The following is a 21,907-nucleotide window of genomic DNA, read 5'->3' on the forward strand; positions in this document are numbered from 1 at the left end:
GGCAAATGTTAGGAAGAAGAGATGGAGAAATGGCGCTAGTGGTCCAGCCACCTGAGACATCTTTTCAAGTAGCGGCTGTGTTGGGCATGGTAAGAGAGGGTCTTAGCAGGCAACTCCCTCCTTTCCACTCCAGACTGAGGAGAATCAGAGTTCTTATTGCGGCATGCCTCCTTCCAGGACTGGGCTGAAGCATAGGAGCCCCAGCTGCTAACATCTGGGGGCAGGATCATGTCTGCTAACAAAGGCTGGTGGGTACCACCCGAGGGCGAAGACAGCGTGTCTGAGAAGTTCCTGAGGAAGACCAGGGAGTCTCCGCTGGTGCCTATAGGTGAGTGGGAAAGGAACGGGGGGCGAGGAGGGGGCATTCTCTCAGAGAGAACATGTCTCCTATTCCTTTGAAAAGATGAAGCAAGAACTCAAGTGGTCATACATACCCCCTGAACAATCAACAGCTAGAGGAGGACTGAACCAACAGCAAAGGTGCCAAAGGACAAAGCCACATCCCCTGACAATGAAATGACGAGTCTGGACGGGTGGAGGTGGCGTCCAAGCCCAGTGCATGGGATACAGGGCAACTTGGGCACCAAGGCCAGTGTCAGGACAGGAAGGAGTAGTTTGGGGTCTCCCAGGGCGTCCTTCCTCAAGGCCCTGGGAGAATAGGAAAACAGTTGTGGGAGCCAGCAGTGGTCAGAGAAGGGCCCTGAGCAGAGCTAATGGGCTTGATGGACTATTTGTATACGGAGGAAGCGAGTCATTGGAGCAAGGCAGCCACTTTGAAAATGACATTGAGAGGAAACAATTTTTTTTTTTGGTGAGGAAGATCAGCCCTGAGCTAACATCCATGTCTATCCTCCTCTTTTTTTGCTGAGGAAGACTGGCCCTGGGCTAACATCCATGCCCACCTTCCTCCACTTTATATGGGATGCCGCCACAGCATGGCCTGACAAGCGGTGCGTTGCTGTGCGCCTGGGATCCAAACCCGGGCCGCCAGCAGTGGAGCTCAAGCACTTAACCGCTACATCACCGGGCCGGCCCCACAACTCAATATTCTAAAGATTGCCCCCCCTTTCACCCTCCCCACGACACAGCAGGAAAGCAGCTGTTTATCTAGATGCCCAGCCTGCCTAGTGAGGTGTCTCTTATCAGGAGAGTGATGTGCTTGGTGACTGAGGGTCAAGGGTCATGTTCTCTGCCTACAGGCTTAGGAGGCTGTCTGATGGTGGCAGCATACAGGATTTACCGGCTGAAAGCTCGTGGTTCCACCAAGATGTCCATACACCTGATTCACACCCGAGTGGCAGCGCAGGCCTGTGCTGTGGGTGCCATCATGCTGGGTGAGTATCTGGTGGGGTCACAGGAGAGTGAAGGCAAAACTGACTTAGGCAAAATCGGGCTGTGAGTCCTGACAGTTAAGGGTCCATGATTTCAGTCCCTGTTCCCTATGCTGGGCTCCACATCAAGTCCTTGGTGAAGCCCTTGTACTGAGACATTTTCAGGGCTCCCTGTTTAACTTCCTGCCCCAGGCCTGTGGGGATGGTGCACAGTCTGTTTCATGAGAGTTCGTCCTAGAGGTGAGAAAAATCACACAGCAGAACATACGCTGAATTTCTCTTCCTATCTGGATCAAAAGCAGACAGCTACTTACTAGCTGTGTGACAGTGGACAAATCCCTTTCTCTGAGCCTCGGTTTCCCCATGTGTAACATGATGATAATCACCCCTGGCTTGTCTACCTCACAGGCTGCTGTGAGATTTCTCAGATAGATAATATATGTGAAAGTGCTTTGTGAACTGTTAGATGGGGTGTTCCCCAGGCTGTGTGGTCAGGTGCCTGTAGCAGCTGTTGAGACCTAGGGCAGAAAGATGAGCAGGGCAGCTGGACTCTCAGGGGAACGGCTCGAGTTGGACCCCTGGGACTCTGCAGTTGTTACTCCTCTCTGGGACCCATCAAGGAGCCACAGGATGGGTGGAGGGTGCAATGTCACGGGGCATTTTTCCTTCTCCCTCACACAGGTGCTGTGTACACAATGTATAGAGACTACATCAAGAGAACAGCACAGGATGCCGGGGAGAAGTAGGAGTCCTATAGGGTCTGGGGCAGTCAGACCCTCTTAAATCAATCCCTGGTACGCTCCTAATAAAGTAGTTTTGAGGAAAATCAATGGTCTCTTCTTCACATGGAGGAGAGCAGAGTAAGGAATTGGTAGTGGCTGGTGCAAGGACTTAGAGCAACAAGCTGGAGATCAGAGTTCCGGCCCCCAACTCCAGGGGAAAAGAGACTCTTAGGGGGCAGAGGAGGAGGGGTAGTAGACCTCCGATCACAGAAACCCAACAAGTCCCACCCAGAAGCGTGGTAGAGAAGACTGACGCCAGGAGTAGGAGTGGGAGGGTGGGGGCAGTAAAGAGGCCTCAATGCTCATGGGAACACTGAATTAAGAGGCAGGCATTCCTCCTACCACAGGCTGCTTCCCTGGGGACCCAGGCAGGAAGAAGGCTGCAGCTGGGAGCAGAGACAGTGAAGCCTCATGGGAGATGACACATATCCAGAACCCAAGTACCAGGACTAGACTGTGCTGGAGGAAAGGAGGTGGAGGGATGGGGATAAAAGGAACAGAGCAAGGCAGAAGTCAGAATGTTCTGTTCACTTATAAACCATGTCTAAGGTCAAATTTATAAAAAAAAAAAAAAAATTCCACGTAAATTCTGAAGACAAGGCCCCTTGGGGTTACACACTTTCATCTCCTTCTCCCTCCCCGAGCCCAAGCTCCTCTCTGTTCCTTGGGAATGGAGCCAGGCAGAGGCCACAGAAGGAACTAGGAGGCCAAATACTCCTTCCTCACTGGTTGGAGGCTCTTGGGTTGTTAAAGATGGCCACAGCAGCAAACAGACACTCTCTGACAATGTGGAGTCCAAGTTACACCGGGTCCCAGCTTCAAGTCCAGCATGCAGCCCACTGTAGGGAGCAGGAGCTGCCAGGAGTCCCAGCACTCACATGGGGTAATTGAGCACAACATCCTGCTTGGCGAGCTCCAACAACATAGGATCATCGAAGAACTTGCTGATGCTCACGTCTTCACTCAGGCCCTGCAGAGAGTGGGGGCAAATGCAAGAATGAGCCCTATGTGGCAGCTGACTGAGCTGGGGGCCGTCTGAGACCTGTGCTTGAGTGGGAGGCTGGTGGGGGATGGAAAGTCGCCCGAACTATTTCAGGAGCCCTGTCCTCAGGGTATCGTCACAGGGGAGGAGAAGGCTCTCCTCTCCAGCCAGACTGGGTCCCAGGTCTGGTTGCCTGAGACCTATACAGATCGCCTCTCTCTACATTGTACAGTAAACTGCTCTTAGTCTTTGGGAGAAGGGTCCAAAAGGAATAAAGGAAGAGAGATCCAACTCCTGTTGAGACCCCTGGGGGTTGAGAGGTGGCGATGGGCCTGAAGGACACATACCTTCCTACGACGGGTTTTGATCATGAATTCCCGGGCCAGGTGAGGAGCTGGCTGTGGTTCCAAGGGGCGGATGACAATGCTCTTGTCCAGAGGATCACCAGGAACAATCTGAAAGGCAAAGGGGTTTCAGATGCTGCAGGCAGACTTCCTAGAGCGTTCAGGCCTGGGTCCAGGACTCTTCTCTAGCATGCTGGAGATCTCACATGGAAGGGGAACAGGTCAGAGGGCACTGGCCTTGTAAAGGAGGGAGGTCAAGCTGGCCAGCCTGTACCATTTTCTCACCTGCCAATGGTGGAAGACAGACAAGGAAAAGGCCTGCCCCTGGGTATGAGTCCGCAGATCAGTCTCAAAGCCAAAAGAGTCGATGGCCGGGATGAAAGCTTTGATGGTGTAGAGAGGGGAGCCTGGGATGGGTGCATCCTGAGTCACATGCCCCCTGAGACAGAAAAACAAAGGCTGAGTCCCTAGTCCTACACAGGCCAAAAGCAGAGAAGCAATCTACTCCCAACCCAGAGTTACCATCAAAGAAAGAATAACACACTACAGAGGGCAGAAAAGGCTTGGGGCTCTCAGTGTAATTCCCTCTGGAAGTCAAAGGGGCACAGGACTCTGGGCCAGAGTGGGAATACTGATGGGGCAAGGCCCTATAGACATTCCCACCATTGACATGCTTCAGTACTTTCCCCAGGAGCTCTCCAAGGAATGGGGCCCAAGAAGGAATCTCAAATTTTAATCTGTGGTAAAGCTGGGGATAGCCTCATTCCTTTCCTACTTTCTTCTGAAAAATCAGCTCACTAGGTTTCAGAGGTAGAGAGGGTGGGGGAGGCCAATCTCCTCTTCCCTGCAGTAGCCAGTTACTTCTTGCTCTGCTCTTGCCCTCCGCACACTCCCTAACATGCCTGGGGCTGCTCACCTGCGCCTGGCCAGGACAGTATAAACAGCAGAGACACAATCTGCAGGGGCCTGGACCTCCACAAAGTAGTAAGGCTCCATCAGACGAGGAGTGGCCTGCAACAGAGCAAGAAGGCTTCCTCAGCTTGGCAAAGGCTGAGAACAAAACACTTGGATGAAAGGAAGGCTGGGGGACAGTAGTCTCGAGGCCCCACTTCATGCCCTGGAGCAGGCCCACCCCGCTCACTTACCATGAGGAAGGCAGAATAGACAACTCTCCTGGCCGTGGGGATGATCTGGCCTCCGCCCCGGTGCAAGGGCTCCTGAGCAACCACTGCATCCAGGATCTTAAACTTGACATTTCGAATCACTGAAAAGGAGATGAGGCAGCTGACTGAGGAGTGGTTCTGGTGCTAGTCAAGGGCCCACGGACAGAGCAGCAAGGGGCCTCTTGCAGCACTGCAGAAGATATGGTAGAAGATCACCCTGCAGACGGGTGTTCTAATAGATTGTACAACGCCTGTAGCAGAAGTCAGAAGGTAAGCACACGTTTTTAGTGCTTGTTTCAGGCCATGCTCAGGCATCACAAAGCCTCCCTAGAAGTTTACGGGCTTCTTTTGCAGATAATTATTTTTGGATATAGAATAAGTTCTAGGAATTGCACATTTGTTCCCACTAAGTCCAATCCTGGTCTATAAACCACTCTAATCCCATGCTCCTTTTGATATCTCTCCTCAAACACATTCCTTCTCGAGAATGAGCAGCAAATGTCAACCTAGAAATGACTTCATTTCCAGAATGTACCAAGTGGTAGCACCAGGATAGGGAGGGAGGGAGAAGAGAGGAAACTGGCCCAGGACATGGGATGGCCCTGTGTGTCCCAAGCTGCTTCTCCTGCCAGGTCCCAAAGATGAGCCCACCCCACCTCATACACCCAGGCACAAGGACCCTAGAGGACTGGGGTGGAAGAGACAGAGAGGCACTGGTGGACTTACACTCATCACAGAGGGGCCCCTCCCTGGTTCCCCACTGGAAACCTTGAACGATGCTGTCCTTCACTGAGCCAAGAAGAGCCTTGTCCACCTGCACAAAACATGAAGGCCCCTTAGCAGTGACCCTGGCAACAGCCAAAGAGTTTAGAGGAAGGAAAAGGTAGGTACACTGGTAAGAGGACTCTCCTTCACCAGAAGACACAAAATACTTTTGGGAAAAGAAAAATACTCAAGAGCTAAGAGACACTTAACTCAAGAGCTAAGAGACTGCCACAAGGCTCCCATCAGTTCTGCTGTACCTCGGAGGGCAGGGTATCATCCACGAGGATGTTGGGGCCGGTGGCATCAGGGCCAAAAGCCCAGATGGAACGGGCAGCCAGCAGATCCCAATCATACTTGGTCTGGAAGAACTCTCCCAGCTTCTTCCTGGGGGAAGGAGGAGAGAATGGAGGTGTCAGCTCTGTGATTGATGGCTCCTGGGGCTACAGATCCTGTCTTTCTGGAGGACAGTCACCTCAGTCTACCCACGCTATGCCCAGCCCAACAGCAAAGGGGGAGAGACCAAACTGCTTTCTAAGAGGACATGTGGTATTAGAGACCTGGTAGGGAAGCTGTGGTGCCTGTCTCCAATCAGTCCTGGAATCAGAGCTATGTTCTCACCTGTTCCACGTGATCTGGACCACCTCGTTCTCAATGTCCTCGGCGAGGCCCTTCTCAAGAGGCTCAGCAATCATGGTGATTTTGTTCCTAGTCAGAAAGGAAATGAGTGATGAGGAGGGTCAGCAGGACTAGCACAAGGAGCACTCCTAATAAAAGGGTGACAGGGAACAGCTAAGGCATTGACATCAGTGAAAGCCACAGGGGCAGAGTAGAGCACAAAGGACTCATTTTCTGTCTTCTTTCATCTGAACCACTCTTTAAGAAAGTAAAGTTTGGGGAAAAAAAAATTTTTTTTAAACAGTATTAGTATGAGCCAGCCCTGATGGCCTAGTGGTTAAAGTTCAGTGCTCTCACCACTTCAGCAGCCCGGGTTCACTTCCCGGTTATGGAACCAGACCACCCATCTGTTAGTTGCCATGCTGTGGCAGCAGCTCACATAGAACTCAGACAATTCAGAACTACAATATACACCCACGTACTGGGGCTTTGAAGAAAAAGAAAAAAAAAAAGCTTTTTAAAACAGTGTTAGTATATTAAACAGTAAAACAGCAGAGTTGCTGCTAGGGCAAAATTTTAAGATGGTCGTAGTATATGGGGAGGAGAAGTGGCAATTACGAAACCATCCAGGGAGTACCTAAGGCAAAGAATTCCACAGTATCGTGTCCAAAGGCACAGGGATGAGAGGGCTGGCGTAAAACTCAAGTATCCTAAGCACTCCCATCCCAAGACTTAGAGATCTCTATGTCCACAGCGCTTGTGACTGGAGTGGAGCTGGTGGTGGGGGGAAAGTATCCCATATCAGTCCCAGGGGTACTATGACACCCAGCTTACTTCTTATTGGGCGTTTCAGCAAAGCACTTGAGGGAGGATGTCTCCACCACCGTCTCACAAAACGTGACAACAGGGTCAGCCACCTGGGAAACAAAATAAATTGTTAGGCAGGGTCTAATTTTGTTGGAAAGAAAATTTTCTGCCAAAGGGAATTCCAAGGTTCCCTTGACACTACCTCCACGAGAACCCCCCTCTTAATCACATTCGTGCTAAGTACAATAACAGGCTGAAAGTCCGTACCATGAAGCCTGGGAAAACTTAGCATAGTGCACAATTTATATTCCTGAGCCAAGAGTAAGTGGGGATCAAATCTGGACCTAAATTATAGTCCCCCAAGGTTATCTTTCAACATCCATTCAGCCACTCCACCAAACAACTCTTGAGGGTCTGTCCGAGCTGGCACTAGAGGCCGACTGGCAAGTACCCGCTCCATTCTCAACCCATGCTGTCTGGGTAGCACAGCTCCCTCCTGAAGCTCCCACATGGCCTGCTACCGGGAAACCCAGTGTCTTCTATAGCACCAGTCCTGGGCACATCAGTAAGGGTCTAAGACGGGTACTTGAGGGTATTCATTCCCACCACAGCGCCTCGGAGAAAATGCGTGTCAACTGAGAGACTGAGGCCAAGCAATGGGCAGTTTAACTGAAGGGCTACATCAAGACTTGACAATGAGGGCCGGCCCCGTGGCTTAGTGGTTAAGTGCGCGCGCTCCGCTGCTGGCGGCCCAGGTTCGGATCCCCGGGCGCGCACCGACGCACCAATTGTCCGGCCATGCTGAGGCCGTGTCCCACATACAGCAACTAGAAGGATGTGCAACTATGACATGCAACTATCTACTGGGGCTTTGGGGGAAAAATAAATAAATAAAATTATTAAAAGACTTGACAATGAATCCAGCAGAGCCAGTCCCCACTCTCTCCTTGAGATCATCCACTCTGAGCTCTACTCACCACAGATGGGTTAACTGTGCAACTATTTTCTTAACAAAAGACCAAGAATAACTTTGGCTTGAGAGCCTTGACTTTAAATATATGACATTGAGAATAACCCCACAGAAAGGGGCAAACCAGATCTGAAATACTGTCCTATGTAGGGAGCAGCAAATAACCCTTTTCCCAAACAGATCTCCTCTCCTCGTGCACACCTCTTCCCTTGGACCTTCCAGGGGAATCAAGGGTTTAGTGGCTTATAAAATCAGTCTGGAGCTGTGAGCCAAGCTCCTGGCCATACAAGTGCTAAAGGAAGGGGCCACTGCTTTACCTTGATGTCTATCTCCGAGTACATCTTCCGCAAATCGTGCATCACACAGTCCAGGTACAGCTCCCCAGTACCCAGAATCACATGCTCGCCAGACTCTTCCACCTGAAACACAACAGCCCTGGTGGTCACAGCCTGGACTCTCTTGTGTCAGCAATAGCAGACAGAAACAGAATCAAGGCTAGAACCCAGGAGGAGGTGCCTGAACCCAGTATCAGAAACAGCCACTGCTCAGCATCAGTTCCAGCCTCTTCAGGAAGAATCGGTGGGGAGCAGCGACCTATGAGTCAGTCCTTAAGACCTATGGACCACTCAGCACAGTGCTACTGGGTGTAAGGTCACCAATTTAACTCTCATCTGGCTATTTAGGGAAAACCCTGCCCTCTATGTCTCTGAACATAAGGGGACTTTTTAGTCTGGCCAACTACTCAGAATGGCACTCTGGCAGGCTCAAGAGTGTAAAAGGATCAAAGTGACTCATTTTTCCCTCGGTATTTTCTGGAAAATCAATTCAAAGTGTACTCTCCAAGGAACATCTCTTTCCTATCTAAAGACACTTGTGGAAGACACACACGCATATGCGTGCACACGTCCATACACACAAACATGGTCTTGTCCCGCCTTCAAATGACAGTAAGAGACAGGGATTAGCTGCTGATACAGTTGCTGGAAGCAGCAGAACAGAGATGCCTGACAGATGCGAAGCAGCAGGCAGCACAGACCAGTTAGCCACGGCAAGCAGGGCTTGGACACTGCTGCAGGCTTCAGACATACCTTGGTGGTGAGGGATGGATAGCTCTTGTTGACTTTGCGCAGACCGTCCAGCATCTTGGGCAGCTCTGAGGGGTTGACTGGCTCCACAGCAATCTTGATAACAGATGTGGTGTTGAACTTCAAGGGCCGGAAAATCTGAGCCTGAGATCCAAAATGCACAGGAGTGAGGGCACCTGGCCTGAGCAGGCACAGGAGGCGCACAGGTCAGAGAGGAGCTGAGGACCCGCTGAGGAACAGACTATCCCCCAACCAGGAGCCACCGTGCTGCTTGGAGCCAGTAAGAGGGGGCATTTACTCCCCTGTATTTTGGCAAAACAAGAGAGAAAGGAAAGAATAAAAGGAACTCCCCTTAATTCCTAGCATCTGAGCCAAGTATAGGGAGAATCCAGCAGGGTTAGATCTAGAAGGCAGAGCCTGTGCTGAGGCCTGGAACCAGGAAGCAGCAGTGACTCCACATTAGTCCCTGCGAGTTTTGATGCTTGTTGCTCATGTGTGCTGTGGTTCCTTGTGGCCCTCTAGCTTAAGCCAATCCAGTTGCCTCTTCAGAAACTCTACCTCCTCATTGCCTCGGGGTTCAGTTATGGTCGCCGTCTTCACAATTGGCTGATCAACACCTTCAATCAGAACCCAGTTGCCAGCAGGAACACGGTTCACCTCGATGTGGTACCTGGAGCAACATCCAATAAGCAGCAATGGGACTTGGACAGAGTATTCATTCATAAAAATTTACTCAGCACACGCTATGTGCCAGGCACTGAGCTAGCAGCAGGGGTGAGCCAAACAGATACATTCTAGCAGGGGAGGGACGCAATAAACAATCAATCATATAACCACACATATATGTGATTACAAACTGATGAGTGCCACAAAAGAAAAGTGCAGGGTATCATAAGAGAACAAAACAGGAAAACCTAATTCCAGTTGGATGGTAGTGGCAAGCAAGCTACAGCCCAAGGGGTAGAATGTAAGGAGCTGCCAAAAGCACCACAGAAGATACTGCAACTCCCCCAGCGCTTCAATTTTCTTCTGCCTTCTAGGGAATGGGTAGATTTGGAGGAGGAAAAAGGGGCCATCAGTGAGGTAGAACAGCCACGTCAGGAACAGGACTGCCACAGTTGTGCTTCCTAGCTGAGCTGCGAAACTTAAGAACTGACAAGCAGCCCAGAGGCCCAAGCTAAGTTTGATTCTATAGATTGGGATGGTACAAGGGATCCAGCAAAATCTATCTCGGGCAAAGAACAGCCAGTAGAGGATGGGAAACTATTTCTTCTGGGAAGAAACATGAAGGTTATGACTTAAGAACACAGAAGAGGAAAAGAGGATTAAGATGAGTAAAAATAGAAATTCTGCTACAAAAGTTCATACAATCCATCCAAAACACAAAGGCAAGGCTCTTGGCATTATCCCAACAGCAGCTGCCTTTTGGCCCTAGCAACCTTGGGTGGTGAAAACTAGATGTCAATAGATCTGCTGAGGGAGGGTCATCTTAACCCCCTATTGTAGGGAGCCAGGCAGCTACAGTGTTTTCAAGCAGGACCACCCCTTCCAGCTCCTTGGGGCAGTTCCAATGTAGAGGCCAAGGCATGCCCCTGTAGGCTCTGGTTGGCAGTACCTGGCCACAGAGATCCAAAGGCGGCCCACAGTGCATATCTGGGAGTCTTCCTCATCCTCCAGGGTGTAGTTCTCCCCCAGCACCTTCACAGGCTGCCCAGCATGGATGGTGCCACTGAGCACCCGGCCAAAGGCATGAAATTGAACTCCATCATCTGTGCTGTACATCTTGGTAGTGTGGCACATCAGGGGACCCTGGAGGAGGGGACAGAGTGCTGCTTCAACCACACACACTCTCCTGGTAAGTACCACTGTCTCCACCTCCCTTGACAGCAATGACATGAGCTCTATGAGGAGGAAGCCCACACCTAGAGGAAGATGTGGTGATCTCCTGGGAAAATACCAACATGCTCTACCCGCTACTTAGTCAACAGATGTCACAGGCATAGCCAAAAACTCTTTTCCTTTTTTCTGTGGGGACGAGGGCAATGGGGAAGAGAAGCAGGTTTAGGCTAGAAGACTGGCCCTGTTAACTTGCAAGATTACAAGATTAGCTTGCCCCAGGTTTCCTCCAAAGATGTAACTCACAATTCTTGATTGGCTGTAAGTTTATGCCAAGAAACTAGACTGCCTAAGCAATGGCTGGGAAAGATTTTTTTTAAAGCCAGGACTGGGGCCAGCCCAGTGGCATAGTGGTTAGGTTCGTGTGCCCTGCTTCGGCAGCCCGGGGTTCACCGATTCAGACCCTGGGCGCGGACCTACGCACCGCTCATTGGGCCATGCTGGGGCAGTGTCCCATAGAGAGCCACTAGAAGGATGTGCAACTCTGACATACAACTATCTACTGGGGCTTTGGGGGAAAAAAAGGAAAAAAGGAGGAAGATTGGCAACCGATGTTAGCTCAGGGCCAATCTTCCTCAAAACAAACAAACAAACAAAACATAAAAGCCAGGACTTACAAGATTAGCTACCATTCACTGAATCTTTACTATGTGTCAGGCAGCAGGCTAAACACAACCATAACACTTTCTTAATCTTATTTAGTTCTCATAACAACCACACACATATTATTATTCTCATTTTATAGACCAACACCCTTAGAATCAGAAAGAATGAATAATGTTCCCAAGATCATACCACTAGTCGTGGTAACATTAGGCTTTGAATTCAGGTCTGTCTGACTGTGGTCTCGGGGAGGGGCAAGCAAAGACGGAAAGAAAGCATTATCTCTATGACCAGAAAACAGGATCCCCATCCAGGAGGGGAAAAAAAATCAGAGAACTGGGGGCCACGTTCCCTTACATCAGGGTCACAGTCGCTCATAGCCTCGCCAAGGTCAGAGTCCACACCACCGGTGTAGGTGTGCTCAATCTTGGGCTTGGCGCCCACCTTTGGAGAGGGGATATGCTGCACACACATGTCCACAAAGCCTGTGGAAGAAGAGAAAGCCATTATTATACACTCTCACTAGGTAAGTGAGTGGTGAGTCACTGATCCACTCATGATGGTCAGAAAGCTAAAAGTGAGGGGACTGATTTGCCACTCTAAAAGTTATGGTACTATAATTCCAGGGGGGAAGTGATACCCTGTTTCCTGGGAGTGTGCTGCTAAAAGGGTGGAGTCACACTGATAGAAGGGAAGAGCAAGAAGCAGGTCTCAGCGGTTCCTTGGAACTCAGCCAACAAAAATTTTAAGGTACTTATATCAATCCATGACCTTTTATTGAATATAAGCACTTACTGAGCACTTATACTCAACTAAATAAGTACCTCATCTCTTCTTTTTAGAACAATCCCCGAATAGACTCTTCCTTTTGAGAAACACTGCACATATTTCTGCTCAGTAAGTTATCCTGTTTTTCTAACAGCCAATAAGCCATATAAGAGAGAACCTCCATTAGCACCTTGGGGTAGGCATGTCTGCTTTTTTTTTTTTTTTTGTGAGGAGGACCAGCCCTGAGCTAACATCCAATGCCAATCTTCCTCTTTTTGGCCCTGGGCTAACATCCGTGCCCATCTTCCTCTACTTTATATGGGACGCCGCCACAGCATGGCTTAACAAGTGGTGCGTCGGTGCGCGCCCAGGATCTGAACCGGTGAACCCCGGGCCACCGCAGCGGAGCGCGAGCACTTAACCGCTTACGCCACCAGGCCGGCCTCAGGCGTGTCTGCTTTTAACTGCCATCTCCTATGTCAGATTCATGGCCAGGCCAGAATGAATTACTAAAATTATGCACTTTGGGGATTCAGACAGCCAATACCCACCAGATGTAGAATCAAGAGATTGCTGAGAAGGCCCCTAGCCATCACCTTTTCCTCCTTCCTTATTTTACAGATGAGAAATTAGTCACAGAACTATGTGGCTGGCTCAGAGTCACCCCAAGGAAGGGCCAGGGCCAGAGCAGGGTCAAGACTCAGGTCTTCTCTCAACCAGTCCGGTGCTTATTCTACCATATCACCTGCCTTGTGTGCAACTAAAATACAGGAGAGAGGAGCTCACGGGAAAGAGAAATTTGAGTCTACAACCCAAGTCTCCCGAGTCCTCGCCTCGTGCTTTTCCCACAATTCAAACCACCCACGAGTCCACCTTCCTCACTGCCCTCTGGCAATACCAGAACCTCAGAATCTGCTTCCCCGGCTCCTTTACTTGCACACTCCTCCTAGAAAGGAAATTTAACTGCTTTTGTTTCCCAAGATAGAATTTTTGGTACCATCCACTAGGGAAAGAAACTAGGAAAAAACCCAAGTGTTCTGTATGCTGACTTGCAGTTTATTTAAAAGACCTCAGATCTCTGAACACCACTGTAGGGTAAGGCAAAGTTCCCCATGATACGTGATGATGGTGATGTTAAGGGGGCCATGAGCTCTTTATTACCTGTGAACTCGCCAAAGAACTTTTTGCAGACCAGCCTGAGCAGGGGGCGGATGTTCAGCTTCAGCTCCTCCTTGGTTAGGTGGATACCAAGCTCATCCAGGGTCCTTGGGAGGCTGGTGTCCACATCACCCACAACCTGTCATGGTACCAGACACCATGTCAGCTGCAGTGATAGCCCCAGTGTGGTGATACACAGAAGGACAAGGGAAGGCCAAAGGGCAATTTGAAGAGTCCCTGCACTAGGTTCTCTTCTACAGGGAGAGTTCTTGGCAAGGACAACAATTTGGTTTCAAGGAAATCTTTGGTACCTACCCTTCAAACCAACCCTGGGTGAGGCAGGCTTGGTTAAATGCCCACACCAGCCAATAAACCTGGCACTCTCAGATGGACTACTGTAAGTGCTGCCCCCTGGTGTCTGAAAAGCAGCATCTCATCCCACTCAGGAAATCCCTTCCTCTTCCCTATTTAGAGATTTCTCAGATTTCGAGGATCACTCCACGGGGAAGGCACCAAAAAAGGTCACCTAGCAGTCCATCTGCTGTGAGGGCAGGGCCAAGCTAAATCATCCTCAGCAAATGCAAAGTCCCTCCAAGACAGACTCCATAAATTTCTTGTATTAATCCATTCCAGTCTGACACAAGATACTGTTTTCAGCAATAATAGGTTTTAATCACATCATTTTGTCTTGTTGCTATGTTTTACTATTTTGTCAGCTGGAATGGCCACACACATTCTGTGTATGTGCATGTGTTCCCTGTGCACAGTGTTTATTAAACACCTACATATTTTATAATTGTCTTGGGAGAAAGGTCTGTATGAAAATTCCCGTACAACATTATTACCCTTGTAGTTCTGCCTTTTAGGTAAGCACAAATTGATACAAATGCAAAGTTATACTCTTTTCTTTGGATCATCCACATGTTTAACTACATCCTTACCGCTGTCTGATGCATCCTTTTCAATATGACAAACATCACATACATACATGCCCAGAATAGTCACTAAAACCAAGCTCACGCAGCCATTCTTCCAATGACTGCAAAATACTTCATTTTATGGGAGGAACCATAATCCATTTAAGGAGATTCCCACTGATGAACATTCAACTTATTTCCAGTTTTTTTCTTTTCCAGCTGTTGTAAGTAATGCTACAACAAACATATATATATATATAAATAATCTGGAAGACTTGCACAATTATATCTGTAAGTTAAATACCCGTAACTGAAATTATTAGTTCTCAAATATCACATTCTTTTGAATAGTCAAAATCTTTGCACAAAACTTCTCTAGATTGTGCCTTTTCTTTCTTTTGTACCTTCCCCCTTTACTCTGAATTCAACAGCACATAGAGGGCTGTGGTGGTCTAGATCCAGAAGATTGGTGACCACTGTCCTCATACTTAGTAATACAAAACTGAGTAGGTTTAGGGGCAGGGGGAAGTCCGAGTTCACCAGCTTTTCCACCTTGTGCTTAGCAGGGCAGACCTGAACCAGGTGGTGTGACACTCACCTGAGCGAGGATCTTATAAAGGGGCTCCAAGATAAACTCCACGAAGCTCCTCTGGGAGCTGCTGGTTGGTGCCTTTTTTGTGAACTTTCGCCTAAAGAGAAAAAAAACAGCTATGGGTGATCCAGGAGGGAGAAGGCAGTGTCACTGACCCCAAGGGTGTATTTCCTTAGTTCTGAATCTGAGCAGGGCCAAAGGGAAGGAATGTGTGTTTGACCATAACATTTCCAGCAATATTCTGAGAGGGCATATGGTATGACTCTCCTGCATGCCTGAGCTGAGCTGTGAAGACCTCAAGAGTAACAGCCTCTCACCCTGTTAGGGCTCATAAAGTCAGCCCACTTCAAGGAGGAAAGATGGTAGTTCACGTCTAAGAAAAGAGTAGGTCTTAATGTTAGGAACTCGTTCTCTGTCTGCCCTCACTTACTGGGAAAATGGATCACCACTCTAGATAGTCACTTCTCACACTCTACTTACGTCTTGGGGTTGAAGTAGATGTCACCCCACAGTCTTTTAGCAAATTCCTGGTAGTTAATGTCACCTATAAGAGAAATCACACAATTACACTCTACCTAGCAAAGTATTGTTCAAAATTCTGTTTCAGGTGCCACAGTGGTTTGTAGGTGAGGAATTCTAGCATCTTCCTTTCCCAGGTCCAGACAGTTCCCTCTACCCAGGCAGGCAGACAAGGACAGAGAGGCACAAAGAAGGATAGTACTGGCCCAAAGTTGACAAGGCTGAGCTGGAGTCAAAATGAGCACCCAGGTAGCTCCATCTCCAGCAGGCATAGGACAAACCCTGTCCCTTCCAGAAGCAGAGCCTAATGGTTCTCTCATTCTTTCCTGATCCCCAGAAGCTCTATTCTGCTGCCAGTGGGCAACCTCCCAGCTGTAGTATCATGCTAAGGCTCTGACTAGCCCTAAGCCTCTAGAAGGCAGACGCCTAGCCCTTTGGTGAGAAGACACCAAAGCCAACCATTGTCTCATCTTTTACCAATGAATATTATTAGTTTGACTGCAACTGCTAATTCTGGTCAGACTGAACCAAGAAATTGTGGCTTTTAAAGTTCAAGATCTTCTGAGTCAAGAGCTCCTACAATATTCAGTTGGATCACTGATATCTCCAACTATCTGTGTATATTTCTACCCAGATGTCAGACTGTTCTCTCTCACTCAAGATAGCATAAAGGGAATTCATTACCTTTTCCCTAAAGCCACATTCCCCTTCACACTTTTCTGTTTTTCAGTGAGGCAACCATTGGAACTTCACCCAAGCTCAAAATCTCTTTCTTCCCCCCTTTGTTAATGACCAAATTCTTCCCTTCTTTCCCATGTTATTAGTTACTGAAACTCTCCCTTCTTGGTGAACCACTATATCTTGCACACACCTCTATGACTGCACTTGACGTGGTGGATTATAGTCACTGGACTGAGGTGCTTGAGTACTCACAAGCACTAGGCCCAGCGCAACAGAAGTTGAATAAAGCTTACGGAAAGAATGAGCGAATATCTCTCCAATCCATCTTCTCCTTTTCAATCTTACAGACATTAATTCAATATTCACAATCCTGTATCTGGATATTGGCAAAAACGTCTAAACAGGTGTCCCTTCCTGTATCCTTTCTTCTCTCTGGTCTATCTTTCATCAGCTTTGCACATATCACCCCACCCTAATCTTTAATAGCTCCTAACCGCCTACATCATAAATTCCTAACCTGGCATTCCAAGCCCTCCTCAATGTGGTCCCAACCCAGCCTGCCAGCACTTTGACTTGAAATCTTCTCCTTGGTGAAACAGTCCACATTAATGAACAGGCCAGGGCCCAACACCACCTGCCTCTGCGCCTCCTCTCCTAACCCGGTGAGTCTGGAATTCCTGGCTCCCTACTCTCCACTTGTCTAAGTCCCATCTCCTTCATGCACCCTTCCCTGAGCCCTTGGCCATTGGAGCTGACTTCCTCTCTGAATTTCTTCAGCTCTACCCGCCTAAAGTAGCTACCTGGCACTCAGCCCACACTACCTTACATTGCCATTTATCACTCGGTGGGATTCTGTCTACCCAGCAGATGAAGTCCCTAGGTGTCAGAAATTATTCACCAGGCCTTGTTGTATTCCTAGCAAGAAGACATGGTACCCATTTTGGCAGTATGGTGTGATAAAAAAGCATCAAAGTAGATTCTAGTCCCAACCCCATCAATAAGTTCTGTGACCCTGGGCATAGTTTTCCCATATGTAAAATGAAGGGGAAGGACTCAATGAGCCCTGCTATTCCTTCCAGTGCTGACTTTCTAGAAGTCCATACATGGCTTTTGATGATAATGATGCTGGAGCCCACAGCTAGCTCCTTCATAAACTAACAGTGTGTTCAAGGGATGAGTAATAATCTCTCCTGAGGCTCAGGGCCATTTTCAATCAGAAACTGAATCATTAATACACTATAATTACAGATGCAGTCTTGGATTCTGCTTCACATGCCGATAAAAAAAACATTCAGAAACATATAAACCAAAACCCTGTTCAGATGAATTTCATTTACTGTCCATCTATCCACTTTTTTTTAAAAGAACCACTTGGAAACAATCAAAATATATGTCTAATGATTAGAAAATGGTTAAGTTACAGGGCATCTATACAGTGGACCAATGGGCAGTTACATAAAATAATTTTTATTCTTATACTGGTGAATACTTATCCTGTGCTATTATATATTATACATATATAATAGATCTCATTTATGTAAAACACTAAACAGATAAAGAAGGAACTAGAAAATGTTTGCAATGCTTATGGTAATGAGGTTATGGGTGAATTTTGCTTTCTTGACTAGATTTTACTCTATTTTCCACTTTTCTACAATGAAGATGCAGTAAATATGTACATATTTAAAAAAAGACAGTTTTATTGGCCCATTTTCTTCACAAGGGCAAACAAATCCACATTGAGAGTGAGGCAGGACAACTGACTGGCGAGAACAGAAACCTGGAGGCCAGCGCCTGTCAGCTGTGAGACCTCTCACAGAGCCTGTCTCCTGTCTCTGGAAACGGAGTGACAATGACCCCTCTAAGGAAGTGCGGTATTTGACACACACAACACTCAGGACATGGTTCCTACTGGAATCTGAGGGAATTGGGGAGGCACAGAGGTGGAGAGGGTGAGAGCCTCTTGAGCTGGCAAGTGGTCCCAGGGCTCTGGCATCGAGGATCCAGGGACCTATAAAATCAATAAACTGGGCATCCCGGCGGAGGCTTGTTCGTGCTGACTGCAAATCCAACATGAGTTCTCAAGGAGGCCTATTGCCTAGACACAGCTGGAAAGACTGCTAGACCCTCTACTAGTGAGAGATTCCATCTTTGAGGAAGAACTCTGAAAGGGCTTTGTGGCCATGGATAATCCCTTTTTGACAAAATCTGTCTCACTCTAGGAGAGATTCTTATTCCTAAAATGAGCTCCCTCTTCACCCATTTCTTCCTAGTCACCTTTATTTTTCTATTGTTTAGAAACCATTTAGCCTGAAGAAAGGATCTAGGGGCCAAAAAGAGCCCCAAATATGACAATAACATTTGATAAAATGCTCCTCCCAACAGGGGACTCTGGTATGAAGCCAATTTCTAAACCATTCAGCAGGAAAGGCACACACGATTCTGGGGAAGCTGGCAAGACAGACCGCCAGCCAGCGCTTACCAAAGGTGTCAGCATAGATCTTGGCAAAGGAGCCCAGCGTGAAGCAGATGCTGTACTGGGAGCTGGAGAAGCAGACGTTGCCCAAGAGTGGAGAAAGGATCAGGTTCTCGTCAGTGGAATACATGCTGAAACAGAGAGAGTCGTGAGCACAGAGCCTGACTGTGCAGCAACACTGACACAACGCCAAGGGTGAAGGGCAGGGATTCAGCATCATAGCCTCTCTCTGGCCCTCACCCTCAGAAGGGGCTTGCATAATACACTCAGCTTTGCCAACAACCTGGTCCAAGAATGTGACATGATGGAGTTGTTCCCTAACTCCTAGTAACAAGCTGATTTCCCAGAGCTGGGAACATTCTGCATGATCTTGGAGAAGTTAACTGCACCGGACAGACAAGGGGAAACTTGGAGGACAGAGACAACGATCTTGGAACATAGGAAATGAATTTAATATGATCAGAGGAACACATTTTAGAGAAATCTCAATTTCACAAATACAGACATAAACACTAGTAGACAGAAAAAAAGAGGGAGGGAGGTAGGGAGGACTGACGGATGGACAGAAGGAAGGAAGAAAGAAAAAGCAAATTTGCTCCCCACTCTCAGTGTCCTACTCTTCTTTATTGTCTTGTTTGGCTTTTTTTTACAAATTCATGTTAAAACTTTGAGTCTTAAAAGCCATGCAGAAGGGCCGGCCCTGTGGCTTGGTGGTTAAGTGCGCGCGCTGCGATGCTGGTGGCCCGGGTTCGGATCCCGGGTGCGCATCGAGGCACCACTTCTCCGTTCATCCGGAGGCCGAGTCCCGCATACAGCAGCTAGAAGGATGTGCAGCTACGACATACAACTATCCACTGGGGTTTTGGGGGGAAAAAATAAAATAAAATAAAATCTTTAAAAAAAAAAAAAAAAAAAAGCCATGCAGAAGCCACAGCATCCCAAGGCCAATAATGTTTATAAGAAAACTAGTTGTACACAGGGATCAAATCCACAACTCTAGCCTTATTGACACATTATTCTATGGCATTTCTTAATTTAGAACTAGAAGTATTGGCTTATAAAGAGCAATTCTCTGCCTCACTCTACCCCACTCCCAAGTTATGCTCCCTAAAGGCAACTGCTTTCAACTCTTTTAAAGCTGCTTTTAGAGTATTTCCCTGCATATGTCTAAATAATATGTTTATGTTGTTATTTCTTGTCTAGAGATTGAGACATGGCTTCTTGACTTCCTATCTTGGTAGATCAGGATTTAGCTTTATCCCACTCCCTACCCCCTTTTCTTTCTTTCTTTTTTTTTTTTGTGAGGAAGATCAGCCCCGAGCTAACATCCATGCTAATCCTCTTTTTGCTGAGGAAGACCGACTCTGAGCTAACATCTATTGCCAGTCCTCCTCCTTTTTTCCCCCCAAAGCCCCAGTAGATAGTTGTATGTCATAGTTGCACATCCTTCTAGTTGCTGTATGTGGAATGCGGCCTCAGCATGGCCGGAGAAGTGGTGCGTCGGTGCGTGCCCGGGATCCGAACCCGGGCCACCAGTAGCAGAGCGTGCGCACTTAACCACTAAGCCACGGGGCCGGCCCCCCTACCCCCTTTTCTAAAAGAAGTTATCATTTCATCTTTTGGACTCCTGATATTATGTTGGGCTCTCATCATTCTCAGCTCTTCCAGCAACAGGAAGAAGATATCCCCATTGAGAATTAGTGCTACAAACTGGGGTGGCTCCTGATGGTCAATCTGTCTCTGGCCACATAGGTACTCCCCAACCCTCCACCAGAGAGGTGTTCTCTCAATAGGACGGCCTCCGCCTCTGCCCTTTGAGCGGCCTCAAGAAGTCATCCAACACATCTTTCAGCCTGTAGATAAGACTGTCTTTAAGATATATTTAACCTATTCTTCAAAGTCACCTTGATACTGTATTGTAAGGTTTCCCAACCATCACTCATACTTACTAATGTAAGCCCGAAATTCATCTTGTTGAAAAGCAGCTATATCCAGAAATAACAGCAAATAGTTTATTCATTTACTGAGACTGTGTTAATAAGATAACAGCAGCTAATATTATTCACCAATCAGTTACTGTATGCTAAGTGTGTTACATCAAGTGTCTATCTAATTTCTTGTAACTTTCCATTAGGAAAATATTATTATTATTATTATTGTTCCCTTTTCATAGAAGAGAAACTGATGTTCTACAAGCTTAAGTCATTTGCCCAACTTTACATGGGTGGTAGGAGTGAAGATGAGACTGATTCTAGAGCCCAAGGTAGGGGCCGTCCCCGTGCCTTAGTGGTTAAGTGCGCGCGCTCCGCTACTGGCAGCCCGGGCTTGGACCCCAGGCGTGCACTGACGCACCACTTCTCCGGCCGTGCTGAGGCCGCGTCCCACATACAGCAACTAGAAGGATGTGCAACTATGACATACAACTATCTACCGGGGCTTTGGGGAAAAAAAAGGAGGAGGATTGGCAATAGATGTGAGCTCAGAGCCGGTCTTCCTCAGCAAAAAGAGGAGGATTAGCACGGATGTTAGCTCAGGGCTGATCTTCCTCACAAAATAAATAAATAAATAAATAAAGCCCAAGGTAATGACCACAACACTAAATTGAAGATGTGTGCTAAGTTGCACAACTTGTTAGGGCTCAGAGTTAATGAGGCCAAGGCTGTGGAATCAATCCCCATAAAGCCCCAGAATGTGTCTCTAGCTTTGTCCAAAAAGCTCATCAACACATGCCAAGAAATCAGAGTTGCCCCTAGAGGTGTTCAAGATGAAGATTTATAAAAACCAAAGTCTCTAAGGAAAGGAAATCCAGTCCCAGGGTCCTGATACCTTATTAATCCATTGACCTCATCTACAATGTGGCGCAGCTTGTAATAAGCATCAGTTGGAGGCAGTTTCAGCTCCAGGATCAGCCGGTCAATCTTGTTGATGCACACGGTGACCGCCAGCCTCTCTTGCACTGCGTGCTTGATCAGCCGCTCTGTGTTCAGCATCACCTGAGAGACACAAGGCTCAGAGGTGGTGATAAGAGCAAAATGGACAGAAAAGTCCAGAGCAGAGCCAAAGAGGGTACAATTTAAAGATATGAAGTACGCGGAAAAGAGGACCCGGGGAAATAGATTGTTGGGTAGAAGCAGAGAGTATCTTGCCCAAAGGCAGATGCAGAAACTTTAAAACGGCATCTTGTTGGATTGAGAAATGAATAAATACACTGATGAGGTGGGAGCCAGGTTTCTCAGTGCTAGAGAAGGGATCAAGGAAGGCGAAGAAGAACCTGTGGTGCTGGAATGGAATTGGGGGTATTAGGATGAACTAGTGATTTTTTTTTTTTAATTTTATTTATTTATTTTTCCCCCAAAGCCCCAGTAGATAGTTGTATGTCATAGCTGCACATCCTTCTAGTTGCTGTATGTGGGACGCGGCCTCAGCATGGCCGGAGAAGCGGTGCGTCGGTGC

At 47.8% G+C, this 21,907-nt stretch overlaps 2 protein-coding genes across 3 annotated transcripts in view; one reads left to right on the plus strand and one right to left on the minus strand.

Moving 5' to 3' along the window:
• Positions 1-213: 213 nt before the first annotated feature.
• HIGD1B (HIG1 hypoxia inducible domain family member 1B) lies at positions 214-2,077 on the plus strand. The gene is made up of 3 exons (XM_014789093.2): positions 214-328; positions 1,200-1,334; positions 2,013-2,077. The coding sequence occupies exons 1-3, from the start codon at positions 229-231 to the stop codon at positions 2,075-2,077; spliced, it is 300 nt and encodes a 99-aa protein (XP_014644579.1). The 5' UTR covers positions 214-228.
• Positions 2,078-2,651: 574 nt separating this feature from the next.
• Positions 2,652-21,907, minus strand: part of EFTUD2 (elongation factor Tu GTP binding domain containing 2) — a 41,262-nt gene continuing 22,006 nt past the window's right edge. For both annotated transcript variants that reach the window (XM_004432569.3, XM_087441294.1), the window contains exons 10-28: positions 21,281-21,447; positions 18,461-18,585; positions 15,259-15,322; positions 14,785-14,875; positions 13,273-13,408; positions 11,701-11,828; positions 10,460-10,653; positions 9,403-9,514; positions 8,848-8,988; positions 8,077-8,178; positions 6,817-6,899; positions 5,986-6,072; positions 5,625-5,751; positions 5,329-5,416; positions 4,585-4,703; positions 4,356-4,450; positions 3,725-3,878; positions 3,443-3,550; positions 2,652-3,083 (exon numbers count right to left, since the gene is read on the minus strand). In XM_004432569.3, the coding sequence (XP_004432626.1) occupies positions 2,988-3,083; positions 3,443-3,550; positions 3,725-3,878; positions 4,356-4,450; positions 4,585-4,703; positions 5,329-5,416; positions 5,625-5,751; positions 5,986-6,072; positions 6,817-6,899; positions 8,077-8,178; positions 8,848-8,988; positions 9,403-9,514; positions 10,460-10,653; positions 11,701-11,828; positions 13,273-13,408; positions 14,785-14,875; positions 15,259-15,322; positions 18,461-18,585; positions 21,281-21,447 (2,217 nt within the window). In that variant the 3' untranslated portion in view covers positions 2,652-2,987. The remainder of the gene's footprint in view (positions 3,084-3,442; positions 3,551-3,724; positions 3,879-4,355; positions 4,451-4,584; positions 4,704-5,328; positions 5,417-5,624; positions 5,752-5,985; positions 6,073-6,816; positions 6,900-8,076; positions 8,179-8,847; positions 8,989-9,402; positions 9,515-10,459; positions 10,654-11,700; positions 11,829-13,272; positions 13,409-14,784; positions 14,876-15,258; positions 15,323-18,460; positions 18,586-21,280; positions 21,448-21,907) is intronic.

This window comes from Ceratotherium simum, chromosome 16 (assembly GCF_057802395.1).
Source record: "Ceratotherium simum simum isolate JZ-2026a chromosome 16, ASM5780239v1, whole genome shotgun sequence".
Taxonomy (NCBI): domain Eukaryota; kingdom Metazoa; phylum Chordata; class Mammalia; order Perissodactyla; family Rhinocerotidae; genus Ceratotherium; species Ceratotherium simum.